Source organism: Carex rostrata, chromosome 1, assembly GCF_964058835.1.
Source record: "Carex rostrata chromosome 1, lpCarRost1.2, whole genome shotgun sequence".
Lineage (NCBI taxonomy): Eukaryota > Viridiplantae > Streptophyta > Magnoliopsida > Poales > Cyperaceae > Carex > Carex rostrata.
In genome coordinates, this window is record NC_135918.1 from 196,810 (window position 1) to 222,634 (window position 25,825).

General features: G+C 35.3%; 2 protein-coding genes and 1 long non-coding RNA gene across 5 annotated transcripts in view; 2 read left to right on the top strand and 1 right to left on the bottom strand.

Moving 5' to 3' along the window:
• The first annotated feature begins 4,984 nt into the window (after nt 1–4,984).
• Nucleotides 4,985–25,825, top strand: part of LOC144548869 (large ribosomal subunit protein eL24-like) — a 37,533-nt gene continuing 16,692 nt past the window's right edge. Inside the window, exons 1-4 of one of the 2 annotated variants that reach the window (XM_078297683.1) lie at nt 4,985–5,070; nt 5,295–5,347; nt 5,526–5,601; nt 5,674–5,775. In XM_078297683.1, coding sequence (XP_078153809.1) covers nt 5,337–5,347; nt 5,526–5,601; nt 5,674–5,775 — 189 coding nt within the window. In that variant the 5' untranslated portion in view covers nt 4,985–5,070; nt 5,295–5,336. Of the gene's footprint in view, nt 5,071–5,292; nt 5,348–5,525; nt 5,602–5,673; nt 5,776–25,825 lie in introns of those variants that run through there. The other variant, XM_078297749.1, reaches the window with a different exon arrangement.
• LOC144548208 (nuclear/nucleolar GTPase 2-like) lies at nt 12,248–20,204 on the bottom strand. 2 transcript variants are annotated; one of them, XM_078296932.1, is made up of 11 exons: nt 19,788–20,201; nt 19,504–19,637; nt 19,025–19,154; nt 18,765–18,925; nt 18,264–18,365; nt 18,085–18,189; nt 13,575–13,703; nt 13,240–13,380; nt 13,049–13,149; nt 12,910–12,967; nt 12,248–12,747 (listed from the first exon to the last, which is right to left on the bottom strand). In XM_078296932.1, exons 1-11 carry the CDS (start codon nt 20,032–20,034, stop codon nt 12,421–12,423), a joined length of 1,635 nt encoding a protein of 544 aa, XP_078153058.1. In that variant the 5' UTR covers nt 20,035–20,201; the 3' UTR covers nt 12,248–12,420. The 2 variants fall into 2 exon arrangements, with proteins under 2 accessions (XP_078153058.1, XP_078153112.1); XM_078296986.1 differs by lacking the exon at nt 12,248–12,747 and adding an exon at nt 12,758–12,783 and having other exon boundaries at nt 12,834–12,967; nt 19,788–20,204.
• LOC144548371 (uncharacterized) lies at nt 14,939–18,073 on the top strand. Its single transcript, XR_013509346.1, has 3 exons — nt 14,939–15,499; nt 15,796–16,135; nt 16,800–18,073. It is a non-coding gene; the product is annotated as an uncharacterized LOC144548371 (long non-coding RNA).

The window sequence follows — 25,825 nt, forward strand, 5'->3', positions numbered from 1 at the left end:
GCCCCAAAAGCATAGTACCGAACCTGATTTCTTATGATATTTACTGGTACAATCGATGACTCGGTACCGAATAAATATCCTTTTGTGTTAATATGAGACAAATCATCATATCATTACTAATCATATGTTTGAGGGCACAAGTGTCATTTTAATTTAAATAAAATCATTTTGTTGTATTATGTACACTTTTCAATCAAAAATGTGAAAAGAATTCAATTATTTTTTATTTTTATTCCGATCACCAAAATTCAATTGGAATTCATCTCTATTAAACTCTATTTAATTGAAATGAATTCAACTCTATTGAGTGGGTTTCCGATCAGACCCTTACGCTACGCTACCCTCTGATGATTCTACTGCACAAGGCATTAATTGTATTCACTGTATCCTCCTTACACCAAGTGCATCAAAATCCCAAACACCTAAAGCCTGACACTTAGAACCCACAATTCCAAAATCTGGTGTATAAGTTTGAACGGTGACAAGATCCTATAGATCACTATTATACATTCTTTTTCTTTTTCTTTTTTAAATTTATTGAGATAGGTGACTATGGGTATGGGCTCAACAAAGTAATTATAAAATTAGTATTTTTAGTGCATGAACTATATATAACAAATTTTGTTTTTTTATGACTTGGTTATTGTAATTATAAAATTAGTATTTTTAGTGTATGAACTATAACAAATTTTGTTTTTATGACCTGGTTATTGTAATTATGTACATTAATTAAAATAAGATGATCCTAGTATTATTATTATTATTATTTTGATAAAAGGCTTCTTAGCCCGTTTCATTCAAGAAACAAAATGTCCTGATACAATGAAATTATGCAAACCTAGATCTCCTAGTAAACTCCGCTTCTCCTAGTAAACTCCGCACAGGAGAAAAAAAGGTGATTTGAAGGTGAAAACGAAGAAGGCAGTTTTGAGAGTCGATTTGTAACCGGTTGCTTCACCCCGCCTCTCCACCCGCCCCCCCTAGTCTGCCCGGTTCGTTTTGCCTCGTCTCAATTGAGCGGATGGCTCCATTAAGAGTTCCGCCACTTGTTGTCTTTTTTGTTCGTCTCGACTCTCCGGGTTCGACTGAGGGTTTGTGAATTCATTCCATCCCGTAGTTACTACTATATCTATATGTGAATAAGGTATGTGTTTTTTGGTTGTTGCTGATGATGAGTTGTCTCTTTTCTTCTCTCCTTCTTTTTCCTCCTCTCTGAGTGGTGACTGTCCTGGTCCGGTTGATTTACTTTCCGGTTCCGGTTTGATTCAGTGCCATCTCGGCTGAGTGGTGACTGTCCTGGTTCGGTTTGATTCAGTGCCCTCTTCTTCCTCCTCTCTGAGTGGTGACTGTCCCGTTCCAGTTTTGATTCAGTGCCTCTCGGCTGTGAATTCCTCCAGGCAGCGTCGAATTCGGAAAGAAGAAGACGTTTCGGCCTCAAGGAAGGGTTCGATTATGCAACTCGAAGAAATTACTGCTGTGTCTACATTATCAGAGAAGAAAATCGGAAGGCCCACCTACTTGTTATTCGGGCGCGAATATACCAATTCGCATTCTCTGACTTCACGTATCTTTTATTTCTAGACATAGCAATTAGATGATTGTACAAGTAGCTCACTGTATAGGTTTTAATGCTTTTCAATTTAAACAAAAGAATCATATGTAATAGCTACTTTGTAAATCATCGGATCAATGCAATTGTCTACGGGCTTTCAACCAAAAAAAAAAAAAAAAAATGTCCTGATACATGCAAAAGGGAAATAAGAGAATCGGAGATGACAGGGGTACCACACTAATTGACTTGAGTAAGATGTCATTATTGCAAATGAACCCTAGCTAGCTTATGATCGATCGAGCCATGCACGTACCTAGCTAATTGCAGTTGGTTTTGTTTGGACATGACATCGGGTGGTTGTCTTGTCTACCAAACCAAGTCCGTCCCTGACTAAGAAAAGAAGAAAGAGAACTAGACATGCATGACATGCAGTTGATATATATATCTCTATGCAATTAATATTTTTGTATTAGCACATATATTTGGAGAACCAAGTCCAAGAGATAGCTCATGAATGTATCATGTATGTATGTGTAATGTGTATATATTCGGTGGGCCAATTGGATGCTACTTTTAATTAAATATATATATATAGTCCCTAGCTAATTGTATATATGGGCTTCGGCCCATTAAGTTAATGGAAATGAAATGATTTCAATCTTCTCGTCTCTTCTCTTCTCTTCTAGGGTTTGGGTTTTTGGTTGCAGCTAGCCTGTTACGTTACGAAATTTTAGTAATTAAAGTCAAAGGATTTAAAAGCAAGAATTAAAAATTTTGCTAATAAAAAGGAAGTTTAAACCCTAATTAAGGTTCCCCTAAATAAGTAAATTAAGTATGAATCAAAACCGCGTTGAAATTTCGAGATTTTGAGATTTTATAGGCTGAGTGCGAATGGGTTGACCCGCACTGCGGGTGGGTGCATCCGCACTCATTCAAACATGTGTTGATTTGAAATTCTGAGAAATTAGCTAAGTACTGAGTGCGGGTGAGTGACCCGCACTGCGGATGGGTTCAGCCGCACTCATGAATTCTTGTATTGAACTGAATTTCCTAAAATCGGCTAAGTACTGAGTGCGAATGAGGTTGACCCGCACTGCGGGTGGGGTTCATCCGCACTACGCTCGGACTTTTCCTGACCTCTTGCCTAAGTCCCGAGTGCGGGTGAGTGACCCGCACTGCGGGTGAAGCCACCCGCACTGCGGGTGATTTCTGTGTTAAAATTCATTCCAAAAATCTACTAAGTGCTGAGTGCGGGTCAAGCCACCCGCAGTGCGGATGGGTGCATCCGCATTCAGAGAAATTTTAACCCTAAAACTCAAATCCAACCTTCTCTCTCTCTCTCTCTTCACCATTCCCCATTTTCATGAGATTTTCGCCCAAATAGAAGAAAAAGAGTGTGAGAAGTTCCCGTTTCTTCCAGACTTCCGATTGTTGCGAGAAATCGAGTTTGGAACCGAGTAGGCAGCCGAGGATCTCTCCGAACCCTCTTATTTGGTATTTCTTTCTCTCCTTCTTTCAATCGAAACCTCGAATTTTCTCGATTTCTCAGATTCTCGTTTTAAACTCGAGATTTGTGTTCGAATTGCTCGAGGACTAGTTCCTCTACACTCCTTACTAGTTTGTTTGTCAATCTTTTTCCCGATTTCTTCCGATTTGTGAAATCTGATTTCTAGGGTTTCGTGCCAAAATTGAAAGTTGGCATAATCGTGATTTGATTTGTTTAACCCGACCAATTAGACTTATAATCGGTAGGGTTGCCTCCTGATCGTGAATTTTTAGAACATTTAACGACTGATTTGAGGTTTTGACCAAATTAGGGTTAACCAATCGGTAAATTGAATTGATCCGAGAACCAAAGTAGTAAAACGGTGATTGATTGTTACCAAAGTGAAATGGTATATGGCTAGAGGGTCTAGATGCATTTGTGCACCGTTATATGGGATTTTTAATAAGAAAGAAGGAACCGAAAAGAATTGATTTGGGACTGTACCAACCCTAAGTAAACGTATAGACCACTGAACCCGAATTAAACCAAGTAAACGTATAATATAGGTGTAGGCTCGGTCGAGCAAGATATCGCGAGACAATTCGAGACGCCCGATCCGTAACTAAGCGGTACGCTCATCAATATAAGGTGCGGGATTCTTGGACTTGTTTGATACTTTATTTTCAGGAATTAAACTGTTTATTCGTTTGTCATGTTGAATGATTAATTGTTGCATATTTTGGAATTCATGTTGTAGATTGATTCTTGCATAACTGAGAATGAGTTGAATTGTTTGGTTAAGATTACTTGGCATGTTGGTATGGTTATTATTTGATTAGTTCTATTAATTGTTCTTGATGTGAATGAATCCGCCAGGCCGACTTGTTTAGGTGGCTGGATAAGGTAACGGTGACCTATCCGTTGACCTGTGTTTTAGAATTTGCCAGGCCGACCTGTTTAGGTGGCTGGATAGGGTGACGCTGCTGACTTATGCGTTTGACCTGTTAGAATTTGCCAGACCGACCTGTTTAGGTGGCTGGATAGGGTGACGCTGCTGACTTATGCGTTTGACCTGTTATGATTTTGGGAGACTGACCTATATGTGTGGCTTTGATATATATATTTGCTTGAGATTTAGCAAAGTTGACCTGTATAGGTAACTTTGATTCTGTGTGATTGCATTTGTCAAGTTGACCTGTATTGGTGACTTGTAACCGGACCTTAGGAAATGGTTAAGCCAAACAGCAATTGCAGATGGGTGTCTGATAAAGGGTCCAGCGGTTGGCCATCTGTAGGCGTCTGTAACCCTACAGATGTGGGTTTGATAACGGTTCAGCTCGAAAGAACATCTGTGGTTGCTACCAGTCCTAATGAAATGAGTTAAGCCAAAATATATGTTGTGTTTTGAAATCCATCTTGGGAATTCCGTAAACTGTGTTTCAGGTTGATAAATTGTTGTCGAGCATTGGCATTCTGTTATTTATGATTATATATATCTGTTTGAACTGTTATTGTTTGGGTTTCATTTTTGAATATAGAGTTTGATTGCAAGTCCAATAATCTAAACTGTGGCAAATTCGCACTGAGAATTTATTCTCACCCCCACCCTCCCGGTTATTTTACAGGTACTGGTGCGACTGATTCCGGAGAGGCACGCGAGTAGTAGGCCATAGTAGCTTACCATCTCAGGACCCTAGATATTTTGGTGTATAGTTTTAGGGTAGGCCTCATGGTTGGTATCCGGATGAGATACTTATGTTGTATTATTTACTGTCCAGACTGTGTACTCTGATTTTATATTAGAAACTTGTTTTGAATTGCGTGTTGTTTGGTTTGAATTGTTAATTGCCTTGTAAGCATGCACGGCGTTGTATGCTTACGGCGGGGAACTGTTACGACCCGTGGCCGCGGGGTGTGACATAGCCGCTCCCGTCTCGAGACGTCTCTCTTTTCTTTCAGAAGCGTGGATTGGACCCGCCCTTCTCCACCTTGACCGAGGAGAGGAAAGAGCGAGAGCGAGAGCGAGAGCGAGGTATATTACTTCTTTTCTTTTCTGTGATTGCGTTGTAGAGATAGTTAGTTAGGTAGTTTGTCTTTCTTTAGATCAACTCAGTGGGTTCTGTTCTGTTGGATCTTCGTTAATTTGTTTTGGAAATTAATGTTTGATCTGTTATCAATGATCCATCCGTAGATCCCGTTCGTTCGTTCGTGCTTAAATTACTTCATTCAGTTTAGTTTAATTTTCATTCATTCTAGTTTCAGGAGAAATTAAGGTGAAGGCAACGTAAGGCTGAGAAAATGGTGTTGAAGTAAGTTGTTCGATCTTGTTCTTCTTTTTTTTTAGATTTCATTTTCATCCCGAGCTAGGATTTGTATTGTTCGTTCGTATATCTTTTTATTAAAATTCAGCTAGGAAAACCATAATTAGAGGCTTGCTTGATTTTGTTTTCTAATTTTATTTTCTACGTATCTGTTACTTGTTTACAGGACAGAGCTTTGCCGTTTCAGTGGACAGAAGATTTATCCTGGAAAGGGTATTCGTTTTGTTCGTGCTGACTCCCAGGTAATTTAGTAGGATGTAAAATGCTAGTTGTTTTAGTACCAAAGTACTGAAATTAAGTTTACTTGGTGATAGGTGTTCTTGTTCGCCAACTCAAAATGCAAGCGGTACTTCCACAACAGGCTCAAGCCAGCCAAGCTCACATGGACTGCTATGTACCGTAAGCAGCACAAGAAGGTAAATTTCTTATTATTTCTTGTAAATTATTCATATTGGCTCATATTGTGTTGTTGGTTACTGTGTACTGAAGCCTGTCTGTGTTGCTGTATGGACTTGCTCATATTGTATTTCCTTTTGCTGTATGGTGTCACAGCACTGCAATAGTGCATTGGTTTACCAGGGTTAAGAGCTAATGTTGTGTAATGATATCTCCATATTATGTCTAATTTATAGTCCTAATTTATACTTAAACCTGTGTTTTAAAGCCTATAAATGTGAACTTTTTACTTATATTTCGAAGAAATGTGGTACTGCTATGTTTTGTTTGGTATTTTGCAGGAAAAAGGGCGAAAAACTGGATCTGACAATTTTTCATACGGCCTGTATGACATACCCTACGGGCCGTACAGGATCTGCCCAACCACACAGAAGATTCCACAACAGAGGCACATAGTCTCCAAGACAAAACACAGCCCTACGGGCCGTATGGGGTCCCCTACGGGCCGTAGGGTGCTAAATCGGAAAAATCCAGCAGGATCTGAAATTAGCTGAAATCAAGGAGGCCGAAAAGGAAGCCTCTGCACACGCGATCCAGGGCATTAAAGGAGATATTTCCTCACCAAAAAAAGGGAGATTCACAACTGGAACTTGGACAAGCTTTCTTGGAGCAAAAGACAAGAGGAGGAGGAGAGGAAGAGAAGTGAAAAACGCGAGTTTGCAACGGATCTTCGGATTTCTCCACTGTTTTGTCATGAACTCTTTTATTTTCTGTTATTTGTGTTATCTTATGAACATGAGTAGCTAATTTACTTTGTTTCTAGGGTTAAGATGTAGTTTCTAGTTTGGTTTTGTTTGCATGCTACTTGGATTTTGTGTTAAATGCTTTGTTTTTACTTTGTTGAGTAGTATTTTGATTGCTTTATTTGTGCTTGTTTGAATTGATTAGTCATCCCGTTAGATGAATGCGCACATCTAAGTGTTAGGAGCCAAGTCTATGACATTTAATCCAACCGAATAAAGTATATGAAGTAGGGTTAAACCAAGGAGTACCCGAAAGGTGAAACTTTCCTTGAGGCGAAAGTCCTTGGATACTTTTAGTAAACCAACAAGTAACTTTAAGTTATTTAATGATTGTTATTCAAAAAGAATTCTCAAAATAGATACAATTTTTTATAAATTAAATGTCCTAGAAGGATCACAATATTTTCTGGATTACCTAGAAGTGACTTTTGAACCGGGATCAATAACTCCGAATCTAAGCATTTTTATTTTTTCACAATAACACATAAAGAAATATATTAATTTTTCTTACAGCCGGGAAAAATCTGACCTCGAAAATATTGATCCGAGTTATTTATTGCATTCTTTATAATAAATCAAATTATATTATATTTCATCTATTTTCAAAGAAATATATTCAATATTTCTAATATTTTAATACAAAAAAAAAATTTAAAAATTTCTGTTTTATAAAAAAAATATATATATATTGTTAAGACCGTATGGTTCCTACGGTCCGGAGAAATGCAATTTTGGAGACCATAGAAACCACACGGTCCTTATGGTTTTTCAAAAAAAAAATAGTAATCATGTTGGTTTCCTAATTTTTCATTTATTAATTATGGTTTATGAAAAAAATTCCGCTAAGAGCACCATGAAGGAAAGGTGATTAATGCAATTTTGTACAAGAGCATGGTTTTTTGAAAGTCAGTGAGCAATGGCTCACTAACGCTCAAAGTAATGAAAAATATTTACAATGTCAGTCTGCTAGGTCGAAGCCCAGTTGAAATACCAGAATAGCCTTAAATTACATGAGCAATATCAATAAATCTATATATTAAATCAATGTTATTAAAACCGGACTGGACTGGGCGGTCCGGTCGGAATAAACTGGAACCGACTCCTTTTCTGGTTTGGTTTGTTTACCAGACCGCATATGCTATTGAACCGGTAATGAACAAGATTTTAGTTAAAAAACCGCGACTTCTTTCAAAGAAAAGAACTGTTTTTTTTGTAACTGGTCGGGTTTTAGTGTTTTTTTTTCATGCATTAAATGAAGAGGGAGAGTAAAAGTTGGTAGCTACTAGTAGGCTACCATGACCGTACATGCCCTTGTGATAAATCAAAAGGTACACAGATAGTGTGGGAAAAATGGCACGGCGGAGCCGGCTCTGTCACGGAACAGCATGGTAACGGCCGGCACGGAATGGCACGGTACGTGTTACTGTTTTGTGCCGTGACTTGTGTGTCACGTGCTGTGACCACCCCTTGATATTTTGGTCACGGCACGGCACGCGAAAAATTCGGACACGGCATGGCACGGTACGTAATCACGCGAGTCACGTGTAATTAGGACCGTTAGATCTTAATCAAATGGTGAATCTTGAAGAAACTAACTTAAATTATAAAAAAATAGTTAAACGTGAGAAACGTGATTAGTTACGTTTGGACACGGCACGCGAGTCACGGCGTGACTCGCGTGCCGTTACCATCCCTTGACATTTTGGTCACGGCACGAGACCAAAGTCACGGCGTGTTAATCACGGCACGGCACGTTTTTTCCACTCTATACACAGATTAGTATTTGATTTGTCATGTGAAATTTGCACATTAAACCTCAAATATTTTAGTTATTTTACAAGAAGTATTGTATTGTATTATGTATATATTTGTTTCTTTTCAAAACAAAATTACTGTTATTTTATTATTGATTAAAATTTGTGCAACTATTTATCAAAATTGCATCTTTGATAATTATCAAATAAAAATAAATAAAGTTGAGTGATTATATTTTTCCCTATAAAGAAAAACATCTGATCATTTTTAATAAAATCGGTATTACCATTCTATTTAGATATTAAATTTTGAAAAATAGATATTAATTGATTTATACTATATTATTGAAAATGTATGTGTGAATTTTCACATATACAATATTAAACAATGATTTATAACAATCATCATATCTCATATATATTTGTTTGTATTTGAATAAATTAGCAATTAAACCGGTTGATCCATTGGTACTATCAGTAAACCGTTAAATCAAAGATTTACCGAATTGATGTCCGGTCCGGTTCTCATAACATTGTATGAAATAGAACTTCCAATAAAACGCAGTACCAGCTGGATTGCTCTCTTTTCGGCTGACTCCGACCCGTTAATGCCCCTGGTCAGTCTATTACACGGCGCACCATAATTTGATTTGAAGTTGTATCTCATTTACCAGTATGGGCACCTCCTTACCCTTTGGGAAAAAGACACGTCAGACTATTCCTCTTTCGCTATAGCGTGGTCGAGTGTGCTTCTATAATTATGAGCGTGTCGGCGTATTGTATCACTCTGGTTGGTATATGACTATATGTATATATATGGATCGGACGGTGCATCAGTGGAGTACGTTTTCCTTGTTCTTATTCTCTGTTAATTTTTTGAGGAAGATATTCTCTGTTAATTAATTATCATTTTCCTTCTTAATTATGTCTGTTTGATGGTTTATATGATAATTAATGAGGCAGGCTAAAACATTAATTCTTTGATCTGAAAGTACGTAGCATGCACCCGCTCAAAGGTCTGCTTGATGACATTGATTCAAATGACATAAAAATAAATTACATCTTTTATTCAAAAAAAATATTACATATTTTTCAAATTACTTATTATTATTATTATTATTATTATGGCAAATGGCGGTTGTACGCAGTGAAACTTAGCAAATAATTATAAAATGTAAATGTAAGACATAATTTTGCAAAAGCATTTGAGGATGAAATAGAATTGGGAACCCCTAAGATAAGTCGAATTTTGTGTTTGGATACAGACCGTCCGATCTGATATGATCTGCTCTGCTCTGCTCTGGTATGAATATTAAAGGAATCCGTGCACTGAATCAATCAATCCGAATTCTATGAGGGAAAGCTCAACTCAAGTGCTTCAAATTAAACCCAGATGAAAACCAACAAGTCGCTAATCTAACAGTGATTGTCGTTTCTCTGATCGATGGTGATTAACATTGCATCTCAGTCTCAGATCATGCTCGATCTTTGCCTGATGTTCAACAACAGTTATCAAAAGTACTATATATGATTTGAAGAGTCATTTTTCAACTGGCGGATGGAATCTCAAAGTCAATCCAACTGGCGGAAATGAACGGGACACGAAAGAGCCTTCTGTTCAACAATAGTTAACGGAAGTACTATGATTTGAAGAGTCAAGATTTTTTTTTTTTTTTTTTTGCTAAATGGTCAAGATTGAATTGATATTGAGATAGGGATAGGGGTGTCAATGGGTACGATACGGATAGGGTGGAACTATTTTCATATCCACACCTATTAAGAATTAACCTTATCCATACCCTACTCATACCCGTTAAGAATTTGCCTTACCCTATCCTATCCATATCCGTTAAGATTAGCGGGTAACGAAACGGTAGTAAACAAATAACAAATAATACAAATATAATAGTTTTATTATTTTTACAAATAAATCATCAAAACTTATCATGTTATACATATGCAATCACAATTACTAATATAAAATTAAAATATAACTATGCAATTAATTCTAAGTAATAGTTTTTTATTAAGCAAAAAAAAATCAAAATCACAAATATCTCTTCTAACAAATTCAATTCTTTAAGTAAATAATAAAATCTAAATAGTCGATTCGAACCGTTTAATATGATCTCCATATTAAAATGTGGTTAGAGATCAAATTTTCTACTACTTTTATATAGATACAAAATCATTATTTTCACAAGGTTTTGAAATTCAAAAATAGTGATTTCATACCTGTCTAAAAAAATAGTAAAAAAAATTCTAAAAACATAAAATTTGATCTTCAAGCGCATTTAATATGAAGAATATGTTGAGCAATTCAGATTGATTGTCTAGACTTAAAAACAAAAATATGAATATGAGACACGATTGAAGTGTGAAAGACACGAAGAATTTGAACACTACTTATGTTTCTATTTGCAATATTTCAAATAAACTATCTTACACTTGATCAGCTTCTTAGAAACATATGAAAATAGCCAAAATTACCAAAAATGACTAAAATCTAATCGTCCAACAAAAGTTTCAACAAATTTGCGAGCTTTTGGTTTTGCTTATGAACCCTTAGCCAAACAAAAAAAAAAATCTAATGTTAAGTTCTTCGGAACTTTTACCTATTTTTCTTAAAAATTGTATTAAAAAATATGACAAATCAGCACGTGCTTTAGAAAATCATTGTCTCTTTCAATGTCTAAGAAATTGCAATTCATCTCATCGTTGTCATCCATTAATTGAAACAACTGTAATCTGCCACTATTAATAGAAACAACTATAATACCAAAAAGATTTTCAAATGTCTTTATTTTTTGTGTTTCCATCATACATTTATTGTTAGAATTACAATAATTTAAAATTTAAATGTCAAAAGACGGTTATATGAACTATATCATTGCCTCAACGACATGTAAAAGATCATGATATTTCAATTTTGTTTTGATTAGTATCAAGAGCTTGCAAAACAAGACACTAATGTGGATAAATTATGGACATTGATTTTTCAACTTAATTGATTCATATAAAACTAAAATAAAAAATAATAATTTTGTATGTGTATGTAGCTAGAGAAAATAACATAGATATTGAGACTAAATAAAAGAAAGACTCGCTCAGTGAATCAGTGAATCACATTTCGAGATATGGACTAACGGTTTTATTTTGACATATAAATTTTAGAATTTTTGTTATTAGAAAAATAAAAAATAGAAGCATAATGGAGACACAAAAAATAAATCCTCCTCTACCTATAAAAAATAAAGATAAATATCTACATTTTCACTTTTCAGAGGGCTTAATTACATGCATACTTCCAAACGTAAAAATTGTTAAAATTACTCCATACCCCTCATGAATCCCCCAGTTCATCTCCCTTATAGCAGAGGATTTGTATCAGATGGAAGAAGGGGGCCTCCAAACCTCCTCCTCCTCCTTCAATTGCAATATATATATGTGTCTAGACTCCGTATCAGAACCGGTCGTCACCATGTGCGGCCACCTGTACTGCAGGTCGTGCATCTATACTATGATTGGCTCCGTCACCACCCCGCAACTGGAACCACCTGCCCGACATGCAAATCTCCCATGTCTGACGCCTCACTTATTCCCCTTTATTATTCAACCTCACTTGGATACAAACTAGAGAGGAAGAAGAGCAGATGCTGCACTAGATAGGCAACCGCACAAATCAGTTCATAATAAATGTTACTTGACTTGATGAACTTTCAGTATTATAGCAAATCCCAACAAACATTAACATTCTTGATTTCCAGAAAAGCACAGTATGCTCAACCAAAATTAGGTAACAATTTACCTACGATAACACTAATAAAATTTTGGCAAAGAAAGTTTTATTCTCTCTTCATTTCTCATTATTAAAATTTAAGTGAACATCATGTGGCCCATCTTGTCAGAGAGAAATTTGCAGTGACTCAAGGATATATTAATTAGGCACCGAAACAACTTTTAAATTATATTCTAGCAAAATCCTTAATACATATCGCTATTGCTGATTTCCAAAACGTAAACATTACATAACAAAAAGAAAAGGCAACCTTAAGACGAGAACAAACTAATCAAAATTTGCAGGATAACAATAAAACAAGTTCCTCCACTATTTTCTAGCAGGGATGTTCATCTTCTGCTGTGAGTTGATGATCTCAGCAATGGCTTTCATTGCATCGGCCATCTTATCTGTCGTTTTTCTCTGATCTTCCCCAGACTCATTCATTTCAGCTGCATCCTGATCTGTCTCGACAATTTCAGAATTTGTGGATTGTAGTTTGGCCTCATCGTGTTCTTTGTTTGAGTCGGCTTCAAGTGTGTTTTCCGGTGGATTGGTACCAGTTTCTTGAGGTGGCGGTACGAAAAAGGGAATTTTACCCCGTTGCCAGTCATGCAGCACCATCTTGGCTACTGTCATTAAATCAGGCTCCCCACCCTGAAACAAAGCAATAAATCTCATTTTAATCACAAGCTTTCTGCTGTGGAGTGTGCCTCTGTAGAAAATCACATTCCTCCCCCAACCCCAAGCAAAGAAAACATATATACATGCAAAAAAAAGAAAAGGCGAAAGAAAGAACATAATCAAGTAGAACAATACCTTAAGAAGTTTTCCGGAGGACTCACACATCTGGGTAAGAAAGTCATTCTCATCGGCCCTGCAATAAAATCAGATTTAAACAAAAACAAAAAAAAAACTACGAATGTTTAGTCTGATGAGAATAAGGAAAGAGTAATACCAATCGTCAATCTTATAAGCCCTTTGTAAATGCTCCTTTTTAACCCGTTTTAATACCTCGCCTATATGCTCTGTTGCATCTCGCAAATTTGTAACGCGTACCTAAAAATTCAAGTAGTATTTCATTTACAATTTGCGAACTAAGCAGATGTCATATCAAGTGGGCACTTATAAGAGATAAAAACAACATACCACACCCTTGAGAACTATGTCAGTCTCTGAATCATTGTTGTGATACACTACACCAGGACAGTCAATTAGGAAAATTCTTTTGGTCAAGGTGATATACTGCCAAACCTTGGTCTCTCCTGGGATTGGTGCCACCTTGCAAACCTTCATATACATAGTTTAAGGATAAAATTAGAATCTTCAAAGAATGAGAAAACATAAATAACAGGATAATTCATCTTGCAAAACTGAGGGTAAGGTGGTTTCAATTGCAATCCTTGACCAAAAGACCAGCAAAGAAGAATATGAACAAAGATTAGGTCATTAAAAAAAATCATACAAATAACAAGAGAGAATACATTTTTAGAGCGTAAGGTGTTAATAACAGATGACTTTCCAACATTAGGATAACCAACGAACCCAACAGATATGGCCTGTTTGTCACTCTTCAAGCGCGCGAATTGCCTCAGTACTGATAGAAGAGATCCCTGTGACAATATAGAACAATTATTTGCCTGCTCAATGATGCTATTACTTGTCAAATCACAAAATTTCATGAAATAGGTCTATAACCCAAAAGCATGACAGATATCTCAGATTTCTATCACAGTCGAAAGCTACTATTAAAACAATAAACAAATAACATCCTCTTTCTAGTTGATTCTACATGTAAGAGCATCTCCATCGGCTTGCAATTGCGCTTGCAAAGTCCGACGTGTCATTTCAGATTCGCAAGACACCGATGGAGACAAGCTTTCAGAAACGCAAGCTTTCGGAATTTGCAAGCTTGCAAAGCCCCTTGCAAATCACTGAAGATAAAAAGTGGCGCGTGCTCAACGGAAAGGTTCTCGCTGCTCTTCCCCTACCCGTCCCCATTTCATCCTCCATCAGCTATTTCGTTCTCTCATTTTCGTCAATGGTGACCGCTGTTCTTCCCCTCACCGTTCGCCTAGCTCGAGAGCGCCTCTCATGGAAGTCATGGCCACGACTCAGCTCTTTTCCCCTCTCCCGGCATCCCGTGATTTCTCCAATAGAACCCTACTGAGCACGCAGAGAGTTTCAGTCAAGGCAATGACGAAGGTAAAGGGGGTTAGCCGCATTAGACGAAGAACTCTCTCTTCGAATTGGGACCTCTTTTAGGACGCCTTCTTCTTCCCCAAGCCATGAACAGTTTGACACCAATGAAATGCTTCTCAAGCAACGGATTGTCTTTTTGGGATCTCAGGTTTTTGTCTCTCTTTTTGTGTGTAAATTTTGCTTCTTTTGGCTTTTACTTGGTTCAATGAGCGTAGAATTTGCTGGATTTGGTTCAAAAGAATCTTCATTGCATGATTGGGGGGTGATTAAGTGGTTGCATCGACGTTAAAAAAATCTTCACCTGTCATTTGGTTGCACAATTAAGGATACCAATTAGACAAATGCAGTATCTATCACCAATTAAGGCTTTACAGCTGATCAAAGAGTTTCACAACTGTTACTTCTTGATGCAAATGACCCTACAAAGGAAATCTAATTGTTCATAAAATAGAGAGTAAAATTGGCTTCTAATTTAGGGATTCCTGCTTAATTGACAGTTGCTGTTGTGATAGCAATTAATTTTTAAATTAGGAAACAATTATCAGAAAACTGTTTGTACCTGCCAGGTTTGGTGTGATATAGTTGGTCATAGCAATTTCTGGTAAGCACTCAAAGGTACAATACCTGTATAGCCCCTGTATGGGAATGGGAATGGGCCTTAGTGCATCTGTTATGTTTTTTTTTCTACTAAAATTAAGAATATAATTTTCTTTCAAATCACCAACTATTGTATTTTATCTAATTCAGCCAATAAACCCTTGAAAAATACAAAAATCAACCAAAATGCCCACGGTTAGTGAAAAGGGATTCATCCATAAGACACCTGACCTTATTTTTACATAATGAAAAATGGCAACGATCTTTGGTTTATCTTTATTTGAGCTTGCCATTAATTCATCTTTAGTTATTGGTTTATATTATATTTAATATTTGGTACAAAAAGTCAGGTTTTCTAGGAGTGGTCTCCATGCTGACTCTCTCTCTTCATAGCAATCTCCATGTGGAATTTGCTTTGCTGGCCATGATTTGCAGCACAGCCGGTGTGGCGATAGGAGATGTGACCATAGATGCCCTTGGGGCCCAGAACAGCATAACTCACCCCAATCTGGCTCCTGACGAGCATAGCCTAATGGGTCTGAGTTCGTCAATCGGCAGCCTTATTGGGTTTTCTATTAGTGGTCTTCTTGTGCATGCCATTGGATCTCAGGTATTGATTAATCCAAAAGGTTAAATATGGAAAATGTGGAATACACAAGTGATAAACCTGAGGTCAGGGGAAAACCAAATGGTGATGTGTAGTAATGAAGCTACAGTGATAAGATGTCAGGCATCAGTATAGTTAAGGTAAATCTTGGTTCTTCCTATGGATTTTAATCTCGGAGTTGGTTGAGTTCTTGCTGTTGGTGCCAAACAAGCTAGATCCATTTTTCTGGTTTTATTTCAATTTTAAGCATCAAGTTATTTTCTCTATATCAAACTTATATTTTTTATTTTTGTATTTAGGGAGTGCTTGGTCTACTAAGCATCCCAAGAAATTTGGTTCTCTCAGTTGGATTGCTACTCAAGGAGGCTCTCTCTCCTAGCTGCTCTCAAACAGGTACAATTATTTGGTCATTTAAATTAATTTATGTCTTTGGAATTAGTCTAATAGTGCTCAATGGATGAATTTGTGTATCAGGTGTATGACAAGTTCCTAGAAGCCATTATCACTATGTGGGAGACATGGAGATTGCCACCGGTGTGGAGGCCATGCTTTTACATGTACCTGTCTCTTGCTCTTAGCCTGAACATTCAAGAAGGGATGTTTTATTGGTACACATCCAAAGGTCTTTCTTTTTCTGAGGTAATTTATATATTTATCTGTTTTTTTTTAATCAGTCTTTTCTCTGATTTAATTATGAGCACGACAGGTGAATGATTAGTACAATTTAATGTTCCTGTATCAACCAGTCAGTATACTAGGAATATATCTTAGTTAAATTTGGCAATTCTAAAGACTTTTGTATAATTAGCTTTACTAGCTGGCACCTTATCAGTCTTACCTACTATCTCCACTTTTCTCTTAAAGGAGTCTGTTGGGTTTATCAGTCTTACCCAGCATTTTTCATATTTGAACATAGCACCGTTCATCTTTCAATTGTTGCATAAGATCAGTGAAACAAGTGGTTAGTAGAAAGAAGTGACTAATTGTTCGTACCATCTGGCAGTGACTCAACTTGTTCATGCAAATTCATGAAATTTGGAAACCGACATTTAAGTTCGTTCTGCTTGGTTTTTAGTTTAATTTGGCCTTGGAAAGAAATTGGTTAGGAAGGTATGGTGAATCATTTCATATTTAACAGATTATTCTTATATGATATGTCTAGGCCAACAATTCCATGCTCATTGATAGTATTTAAAAGTAAGAATTCCATTATGTATATCGCATTGATTTTCCATCTCTCAATCTTATGCTTTTATTTAAAAATAAATTCAGCAATACTGAATTATTCATTAAAACTGTATAGGTATGTGATCTCAAGTTCTCAACTCTCTAGACAGTACTGACATGAGCTATACAGTGGGGTAAGCAGCTGGAACAAGAAGACTAATGGGGTCTAATCTTCAACCAGCAGCTGATTAGTTAGGCATTACAGTGGGGGTAAGCAGCTGGTAATTTAGGTAGGTACCAGTGTACCAGTATCCATTCCCAGTTTAGATTTTTTTACTTTTATTTTTTGGAAATGTCAGTAACTGGGATGGAATGTTGTAATTAGTACTTAATTCTTATTTAAAAGCTTTTTTTGGCAGCTACTGCCATAATTTCAAAAAAAGGAGCAAACCTAAGAGCAAGGTACTGACAAGAACAGTACATTTTTTGTTTATTTCTTGCTTTCCCACAAAGAAATGAGGCTATGTTTGGAGGGAGCAAACTGCCTCCACGAAGATTGGCTGAGAGAATTGATCTGGATGCTAAGGTGTTATGCGAATTTTTGCTAACTTATTTAAAAATGATGCAAATTGAAGTAGTGTTGTCAGTTGTGACAAGTGGTAGAAGTAGGCCTAGCTGTGTGGTATTTTGTGTTTTTATTTTTAGATGGAAGGAATTGAAACTATTGTAATACTTTTTTTTTTAATTACGGAAATGCATGTGCAGATATGTCAGTATTTTCCTTATATATTGTTGTTCAATTGTTCTTATAATTGATAATCTAAACAATCTAAGGGTAGTAATATATATGAGATGGGATAAAATATGCATTTATTTTATTTTTTAGCAAACTGATGACATCGTACAGTGAGAGAGAAGGGGGTGAACATGTTATTCATGACATCGTAGAGAGAGAGAAGGGGGCGAAGATGTGTAGATGGACATCGTAGAGAGAGAGAGACACCATGAGGCGCAGAGATGAAGATGGATCGTAGAGAGAGAGACCGTGGGGCGAAGATGGATCGCAGATGTGATGACCATGTGGCGCAGATGTATCTCGCAAGATGAAGATGGATATCGCGGAGAAAGGAAGGAAAGGAAGGGGTCGGTCAAAGGGTCAGTTCGGTCAAATTTCATTAAATTCGTTAATGTGGTGCCGAAAAAAAAAGGATTTGCAATTGCACGGTTGTGAGAGTTATGCAATTAAGAACTGAAATTGATTTCAATAACCGTTTTGCAATTGCAAAACCTTGCACCAATGGAGATGCTCTAAGTGGTTTGCTTATAGGATTTTAGAGGCATACAATATGTGTGTTATTTTAATGCAATGGGTACAACTGAGAAGTCCCCAGCTATCTTGAGAGATAGAGATAGAGACCAACCTTGCCAAAAGATTTGGTGACACTAGCATGAAAGGCCAAAGTAGGATACTCTTTCGACAAAGTGCGAAGCCAACCTTTCGATGCCCATGCTGGTACCAGATCACACTACAATAATAGCAGTTAGAAAAGGAATAAGCACTGTAATGTAGCAATGGTGAAATTTTATATGCGACACCAACCTTATTAAGTAAAAGAACCATGTGTTTGTGCATGCATTTTTCCTTTAGGTGCTTTTCCAAATGGAAGCATCTTGTTCCCTGTGGGTCCCTCGCATCAAGTACCTGCACATGAAAAAAAAAAAAACCCGTACATTAAATTTAATTAACAGTCTCTTCACCACATAATTGACCATAGCTAAAATTGGTTTGGCTTCAGTTGAGTACAACAGTAACTCATTCAAGCTTAACAACATAACTGCAGCTATTGAGTTATACTAGGGGCTATTTGAAACTTATTTGCACAATTAAGGGATCAACCGGGCTATGATTAAGGGAGATATGCATGATCAAACAGAACAGAGATACCTGCCCAAATAGAACTCAAACCAAAGTACCTGACAGGACATCACCATAACAAGAATTCTATTTGGCACCTTTAGATTTGTAAGAAAAAAGAAGAACAGAAAAAATAATTCTGGAAAGCAAACAGGCTTGATGAAAATAGCAAGAGAGGGTAACTACCTGGACAACGACATCAGAAGAATCAACAACCTTGTATAGTTCACCCCAAATTCTCTTACTCTGTCCCTTTTCAAACATGGTGTGTCTAACTAAGTCTCTCAGTCCATCCTCCTCTTCTTCCTTTGGTAGGTTTGCCGATGCATACTTTTGTTCAAACACATCTTGAAATTATCACCAGCAACCAAATAAAATTAAATAATAATAATAATAATAATGAAAAGAGCAATCAAATGTTAAAATCTAGCTCGTAGTCAGTATACCTTGAGAAGTGCTAGCTTGTGAAAGGAGAGACTCATAGTCAGATACTGCAAGCTTAGGCCGTTTCCTTCTTCCCTTTGGACCAAAAGCATGCTCAAAAGGCTGTGTGTCAAGAAGATGTGCCTTCGCTTGCTGTTTTAAAAGAATCACACAAAAACTCTAACTTAAGGATTCAAGTTAACTAATTACACATGGCTCAGAAATGTGTTATTACACACACACACACACATCATATTATATTATCCTGATTGTTTTGTCTATACTAAGTGGTACAATAGATATAGGTGAAAAAAAATCTTGAATTTCCATCGGAAGCTGGATTTTGCAACTATTACTAATACCCTGTGCAGTTAAATTTGTTAAATACTTAGCCAAAGTGGACAATTCAAAAAATTAGTGACACATTGGTTTATTTCATTGCTTTGATGCAAGGAAGGATTTCGAAAGGTCCTATACAAATATACTACTTTTGAAAATATACCTTTTGGTGATCTTGAAGAAGCGATAGAGGCAACTTCCTCTCCTTCAATATAACATTGTACTGATTGGACATGCGGCTCTGAAGCTCCTCTCTGAAGAACTCTAGCTCCTTCTGGTTGACAACCCTTGTATTTCCTAATATTTCACAATGAACTAACTGGTAACGAACTGATTGTAACATTTTGATTTGCTTCTTAATTTTTTTTAATTGTCATTCAGAATATATATACAATCAATACTTAGTTGGACTGGAGAGAGAGAGAGAGAGAGAGAGCGCGTACGAACCGAACCAGCGACGATCAGGCTCGATGCGAGTGTTAGGCAGGTCCTTGGACTGGAGATCATGCCATAGAATATGCCCCTTGCTATTCCTCTTGGGCCTCTGATTAGTCATCTTGAGGCGCCGCACGGTGGCGGCGGAGCGCATGTTCTTTTCGCCTTTCCCCTTCCCCTTCCCATTGCTGCGGTTCACGTCCAAGGAGTGCTTCGGCTTGCCCGATACATTCACGCTCTTCTCCTTCCTCTTCCCCATTTCTTTTCTATTTTTTTTTTTTTTTTTTTTTTTTTTTTTGATTGAAGGAGGTGCTAGAGTTGAGAGAAGGAGCACGATCAGGCTCGATGCTAGAGTTAGGAGCACGGCGGCTTTCTTTTTCTTTCTTGCGTTAGGAAGGGGAAGGGGAAGGGGAAGGGAAAGGGAAGGGGTCATCAGAATCGGGAAAGTATCCTCTCTACTCTATTACCCTAACATGAACTTGTAGAATGGGCAGAGATCTGGACCGTCCATCTAATCCAGCGGATATGATGTTTTATATTATTAAATTAAAATAAAATAAAAAATGCTGCCCAGGCTGACTAGACCTGCTAATGGGCTCAATTCAGTCCAAAACTCAGCCCGGCTTGGTCATGTAACAAAGCAAGCTCAGTTCGGACTCAACCCAAATTTAAAGAAAAAAGCCCGACTCACTTTAATGAGTTTGAGTTTACAACTATTCTCAAAAAATTTAGTGATACGTGTCGAGCATGCTATTGTTCAAAAAATTTAGTAATTTTTTTTAGTGATACGTGTTAAGCATGCTGTTGTTCAATGGCACTAAAGTAGAGCCGAATAGCTGAATATTCCTGTTTATCCTTTTTTTATTTCTTATCTTATTTCTTATCGTTATAAAAGAGGAACAATTTCCATATTCATCAATCATATCACTCAAATTAATACCATATTTTTTTAATCACAAATAAATTTTAAAAAATAAATATTATCAAGATGGAAACTATGCAAGAAATGCAAAACATATAAATAAAAAAATTACTTCCTCAACATATCATTTAAAAATATTCAAATTAATACCAAGCATTAGAAAAAAAAATACAAACAACATACGATAAACCTATTTATGATAAAAGCACATAGAGCTATTGCAAGATTCTTTGGCATGCCTCTAATTATGCTAAAAAAAAAATTCATATATAAATATATACCAGAATAGTTAGGGCAGGGCTGTCCAAGCTCTTCTAAAATAGTGATTCGTCTCTGTAGAAGCTCTACCAGTAGCAAATCAGTCGCCTACAAGCATACAACAAACTAATCAATACAGATAAATCGACACATTTTATTATATCACATAAAGCCAAACTAATACATCTATTATATCCAAACTAAAACGCCAATGAAGACTACAATTAAACATTCAGTTGAGTTTAAGGTAACCTGTTTTCATCTTCAAGTTACTGATAAAGCAAGTCAGGAGTCATCACTTTGTTCAAACTTCCTTTATTTCTCAGCTCGTTCTGATTCTAATTCTGTTCAAGATTCCTTTCTTGAAAACTGAAAGCAAAGATTAGATAACATCAGCTTTGATTGTTTGATATGTGATGTTTCGCATAAGTGCAAAAGATTGAAAATTTTACTCGGCACTAACAATTTGGATAGTAATCACTAACCATACAAAAAAAAAATCAATTTGGATATTTCAGATTTGTAAAAAAAAAAAACAAATAAAAACTCTGGATCTCAAAATGACGACAACAGTTACTGAATTGACAGTAACCTGATTAGCACTAAATTCAGGTATGCACAAAATGTTTTTGATATTTATATAATGATTACATGATCTGACGACTGCTTCAAGTTCAAGAAAGACTGCAATAAGTGCACTTCTCGACACGTCAATGTCAGAAAGAACCCTTCCCGTCCACTCTTCTAAGCTGCGCCTTCTCTGCAATAATAACAACCAATATTGCAACCTGAATTTAGTGTATCATTTTCATATTTACAATTAAGTATTTGTAATTATCACATGGACCCTAGTATTAGTTCTCTAACACTGGTACCACCCTCAGGCCATGAAAGAGAAGTTTAAAACTCTTTAAGCCTTTTTTTTTTTTTTTTTTTCTGATTCTCTCTTATCTAGTTCTCTTCTTACTTGTGTAATTTACTGATACTTACAGAGGCACCCATTGCTTAAAAATAAATTAATAAACACAGCAACCAAAAGCAAAAGCAAAGAAGAAGCATGCTGGTACTGTGATTATCAAAACCATACAAAATATCCTTTAATTGAAAATAAATGAAAACATTGGCTCTAAGTCAAATTTGCCAAAACTGTTTCATGGGCATGTAAAAACTGTTTCAAACTTGCTAAGTTATGTGTCTAAGTTGAATGATATAATAATGTAAAAATATCATGTAAAAACCACAAATGGATACACATACATTCCAGGAATATTCCTATGTAATTTGACCATCATCTCACAATCAAAATGTGGAGAATTGAGGTGAAAAACACGAGACCCACAAAATAAAATCAGTACCAGTATAAACCTAATCGTAATTTAACAAAACCCACAAAATAAAATCAGTACCAGTATCATGGTTTGTGTTTTCTCTCTGAAAAGAATTATTCATTTTGTGTTTTCTCTCTGAAAAGAATTATTCGTCCTTGAAATTATCTAAATTATTATAAAATAGAAATTTTCTTTCTGGGACGAAATATGCAAGAAAGTGAAGGGAATTTGTATCCTATGGCTATGAGTTAACTTCAATAATTTTTTAGCAGTGATTTAATTGTGCACGAATATTAATGGTGGCTAGAATGACTACGTTAATTCTGGATGTGAAGCTAAACTCAAAATTTTATAATTTTATACAGACCTGAGACCTGAAGCATGCAATGGAGCACATGGGTTGAAGAATAAATTAAAATGATCTTGCTGTGCCAAGTGCCCAAGTCGAATGCTATGTTATATGTATAGTAGGAGTATGGCTAATTGGCTATGTATATTATATTATTTGAGCTTTGCAATTCGCTTCGCGTCGGAAAAGGGATGTTATATTCTATTGTTATACCTATGGCTATGGCTATGGCTATAATATAAGTTAATCATAGAAATGGATCTTAATTAATTTTCATCTCATAAATTAAATTAATGCATCTTAAGTTCTTAACCACATCTCACAAATCAAGTAGTAGTCCTTTTGCAACTTTGCCAACAAAGCCGCTCTAATCTATAATATTAAATGATTTAAATGAGTCATCGCAGGAATGATACGATTATGCTATCCAAAATAAAGCAAGTTCTTAACTTTCCAATAACAACCTAGGGCACATAAACAACAAACTGATCACAACATTATAATTACCAAATCACCGCCTAAAATTATAAACATATTCACTATAGATACCTAGTTTTAACAATAATAGTACTAAATTCATTTAATTGGTGCGGGTTCGGATTACATCAAGGTCCATCTCAGTAGGATCGGTTGCTTGCAACTCAACTTGGATGCCATCTATCTCTCTATTAAACTGAGTGCGTATAGATATCTCGACTTTTGTGTGACCAACGTATATAGTGCCTATTCGAGAATAACATAGGGGTCAATATTATTTGGGCTTGGAGATTTGTGCAGAACGTATTTGAATGATTGAGATATTCCTAAAAAAACACTTTGATATATGAGAAGGATACAAATTCTATTAATCCTGTTACATAAAGCATCTTGCTCCTCACTCTTGTTGTCAGGGACCTTCTCACAGATTAGAAAATAAGTCAGAAATCTTGAGTATTACGAATAATTTGATATTCATCTAGATTATTCTTAAAAAATGCAGCATGCAAATAGTTAGGCAATAAAAGTATAAACTATTAGTTGAAGTTGAAATTATTTTATTGAAAACAAATACACCCATTTTTATTATATTTCATAAGATCTACTAATTAAAATATTATTTTATTTTACTAATATTTTGAATATATATATAGAGAGAGAGAGACTCTCTCTCTCTATATATATATATAATTTTATAGGTATCTAAGAAGAACTTAATTCTTTTTTTTTGTGTATTGAATTGTAAATAATTCGATTTAATAATTGCATACCATATATTGTAAGGAAACTTTTTTTTCGATTTTCTTTAATATCTTATTTTATAACATAAATTTATTTGTTAAATTATTTCAGGTTAGCTTGTCTTCTATACACATTAACTAACTAGAGCATTTGCTTAAATATAAAAATAATGCAAGTACATCACACAAATATAGTGATTTGTTGGTGGTTGTCATAAGAAATTCATTTTTCGAAACTATATAAGGTGAAATAAAAAATCATTTGTCTAAAAAATGAAGAATATATTAATTACCTAGTATTCCATATTAAGAATATTTGTTGATATTACTTTAATAAAATTAATAACGATACATATATATATTTTTTTTTATCTGTAACATGCAATTTAATATCTGTTATGAAGTACTTATTACATTAATAATTAAATAAAATTAAGAGCTTTGATATGGTAGCACTGCACATGACCCGATGGACTATCATGTAGGTTATCAATAGGTACTCATAATTTAATGACTCGATCCGAGTCAACATGAATGATTTTTTTTATTTTTTTTTATCAAATAATTAAATTGATTTGTATATGAATTTTGAAATTCTTTGGAATGACATTGTTTGCATAAGAGTGGATACATCTTTTTAGAATTAGCAAAAATAAGTCAATTAATTGCAGGTATTTAGTGGACTTGAAAATTATTTGTCAATCTTTTCAATTAATTAATATTAGAATTCAAAATGCATGATCCTCTCGCTGCCCGGATCGACCTAGAAACAATATTTAAATTGAATTTGTTGTTAAGAGGGTAAAACATAAACAATTTATGGCAACAAACCAACAATTAATTAATTAATTAATATAAACAAATCCCTGATTTACATTCACCATCCCAAGCCCCCCAATATAATTAATGGCGAAGAAACCCAAACATTTTCTATTCTTTAGCCTGAATATGAATATTAATAGGAGCTTAAATCAATTCAAGTTATATATATATATATATATATAGAGGTTGGATACTGTGCTTATATAAGCAAATCCCCACATATGCTTATAACTCATTTTTGCATTTCCAATGTCCAAACGACCGATCCGAACCGTTAGATGTTTAATCCATATTGAAATGTGCTTGGAGACCAAATTTTACATTTTTTTTTGAATTTTTTCACTATTTATTAAGCATTTTTTTAAATTGCTGTTTTGCTGTGAACAGTAAAAAACAGTAAAAATATCTGGACCATCGGATCAGCGATTTTCAAAGTGGCTTAATAAATAGCAAACAAATTCAGAAAAATGTAAAATTTGGTCTCCAAGCACATATTAATATGGAAAAAAAGATGAACGGTTCGGATCGGCCATTTGGACATTGAAAACGCTTATATAAGCATAGTAGCCAAGCACTATATATATATATATATATATATATATATATATATATATATATATATATATATATATATATATTAATCTAAGAATATTGTTAACTGGAAATTGTACTATATAACATTCAAGAATTAATGTTGATGATTATATGCAAAAATATGGTATTACGTACTTAATTAATTGGGTATGATTTGTAAAGAGTCTTAGTAAGATTAATTTATCAGGCGCTAGCACACTAATTATAATATGATAATATATAGAACTATATTAGATTATTAGATTATTGTTAATTACTCTAAATTATATGATTTTGATATTTTTACCAACTTCAAATTACATTTCATTCTAAATATTTGTACTGTTAATTACCTCGAGGAGTTTGCGATGTGTGAGTTCCATTAATGATTTTATTAGTGCTCTCTGAAAAATTGAAAGGGATTTCAGCTATTTAATTTAATTAGGAGAAAAGCGACCTACGATTTGCTATGGAAACAATATTTGGAGGAACATTGGAGAGAAGGCAAATTTTATTCACTTGTTTTTAGAACTTGACTGATTTAGTCAAGATTATATTACAGCCATTAATCGGTACAAGTA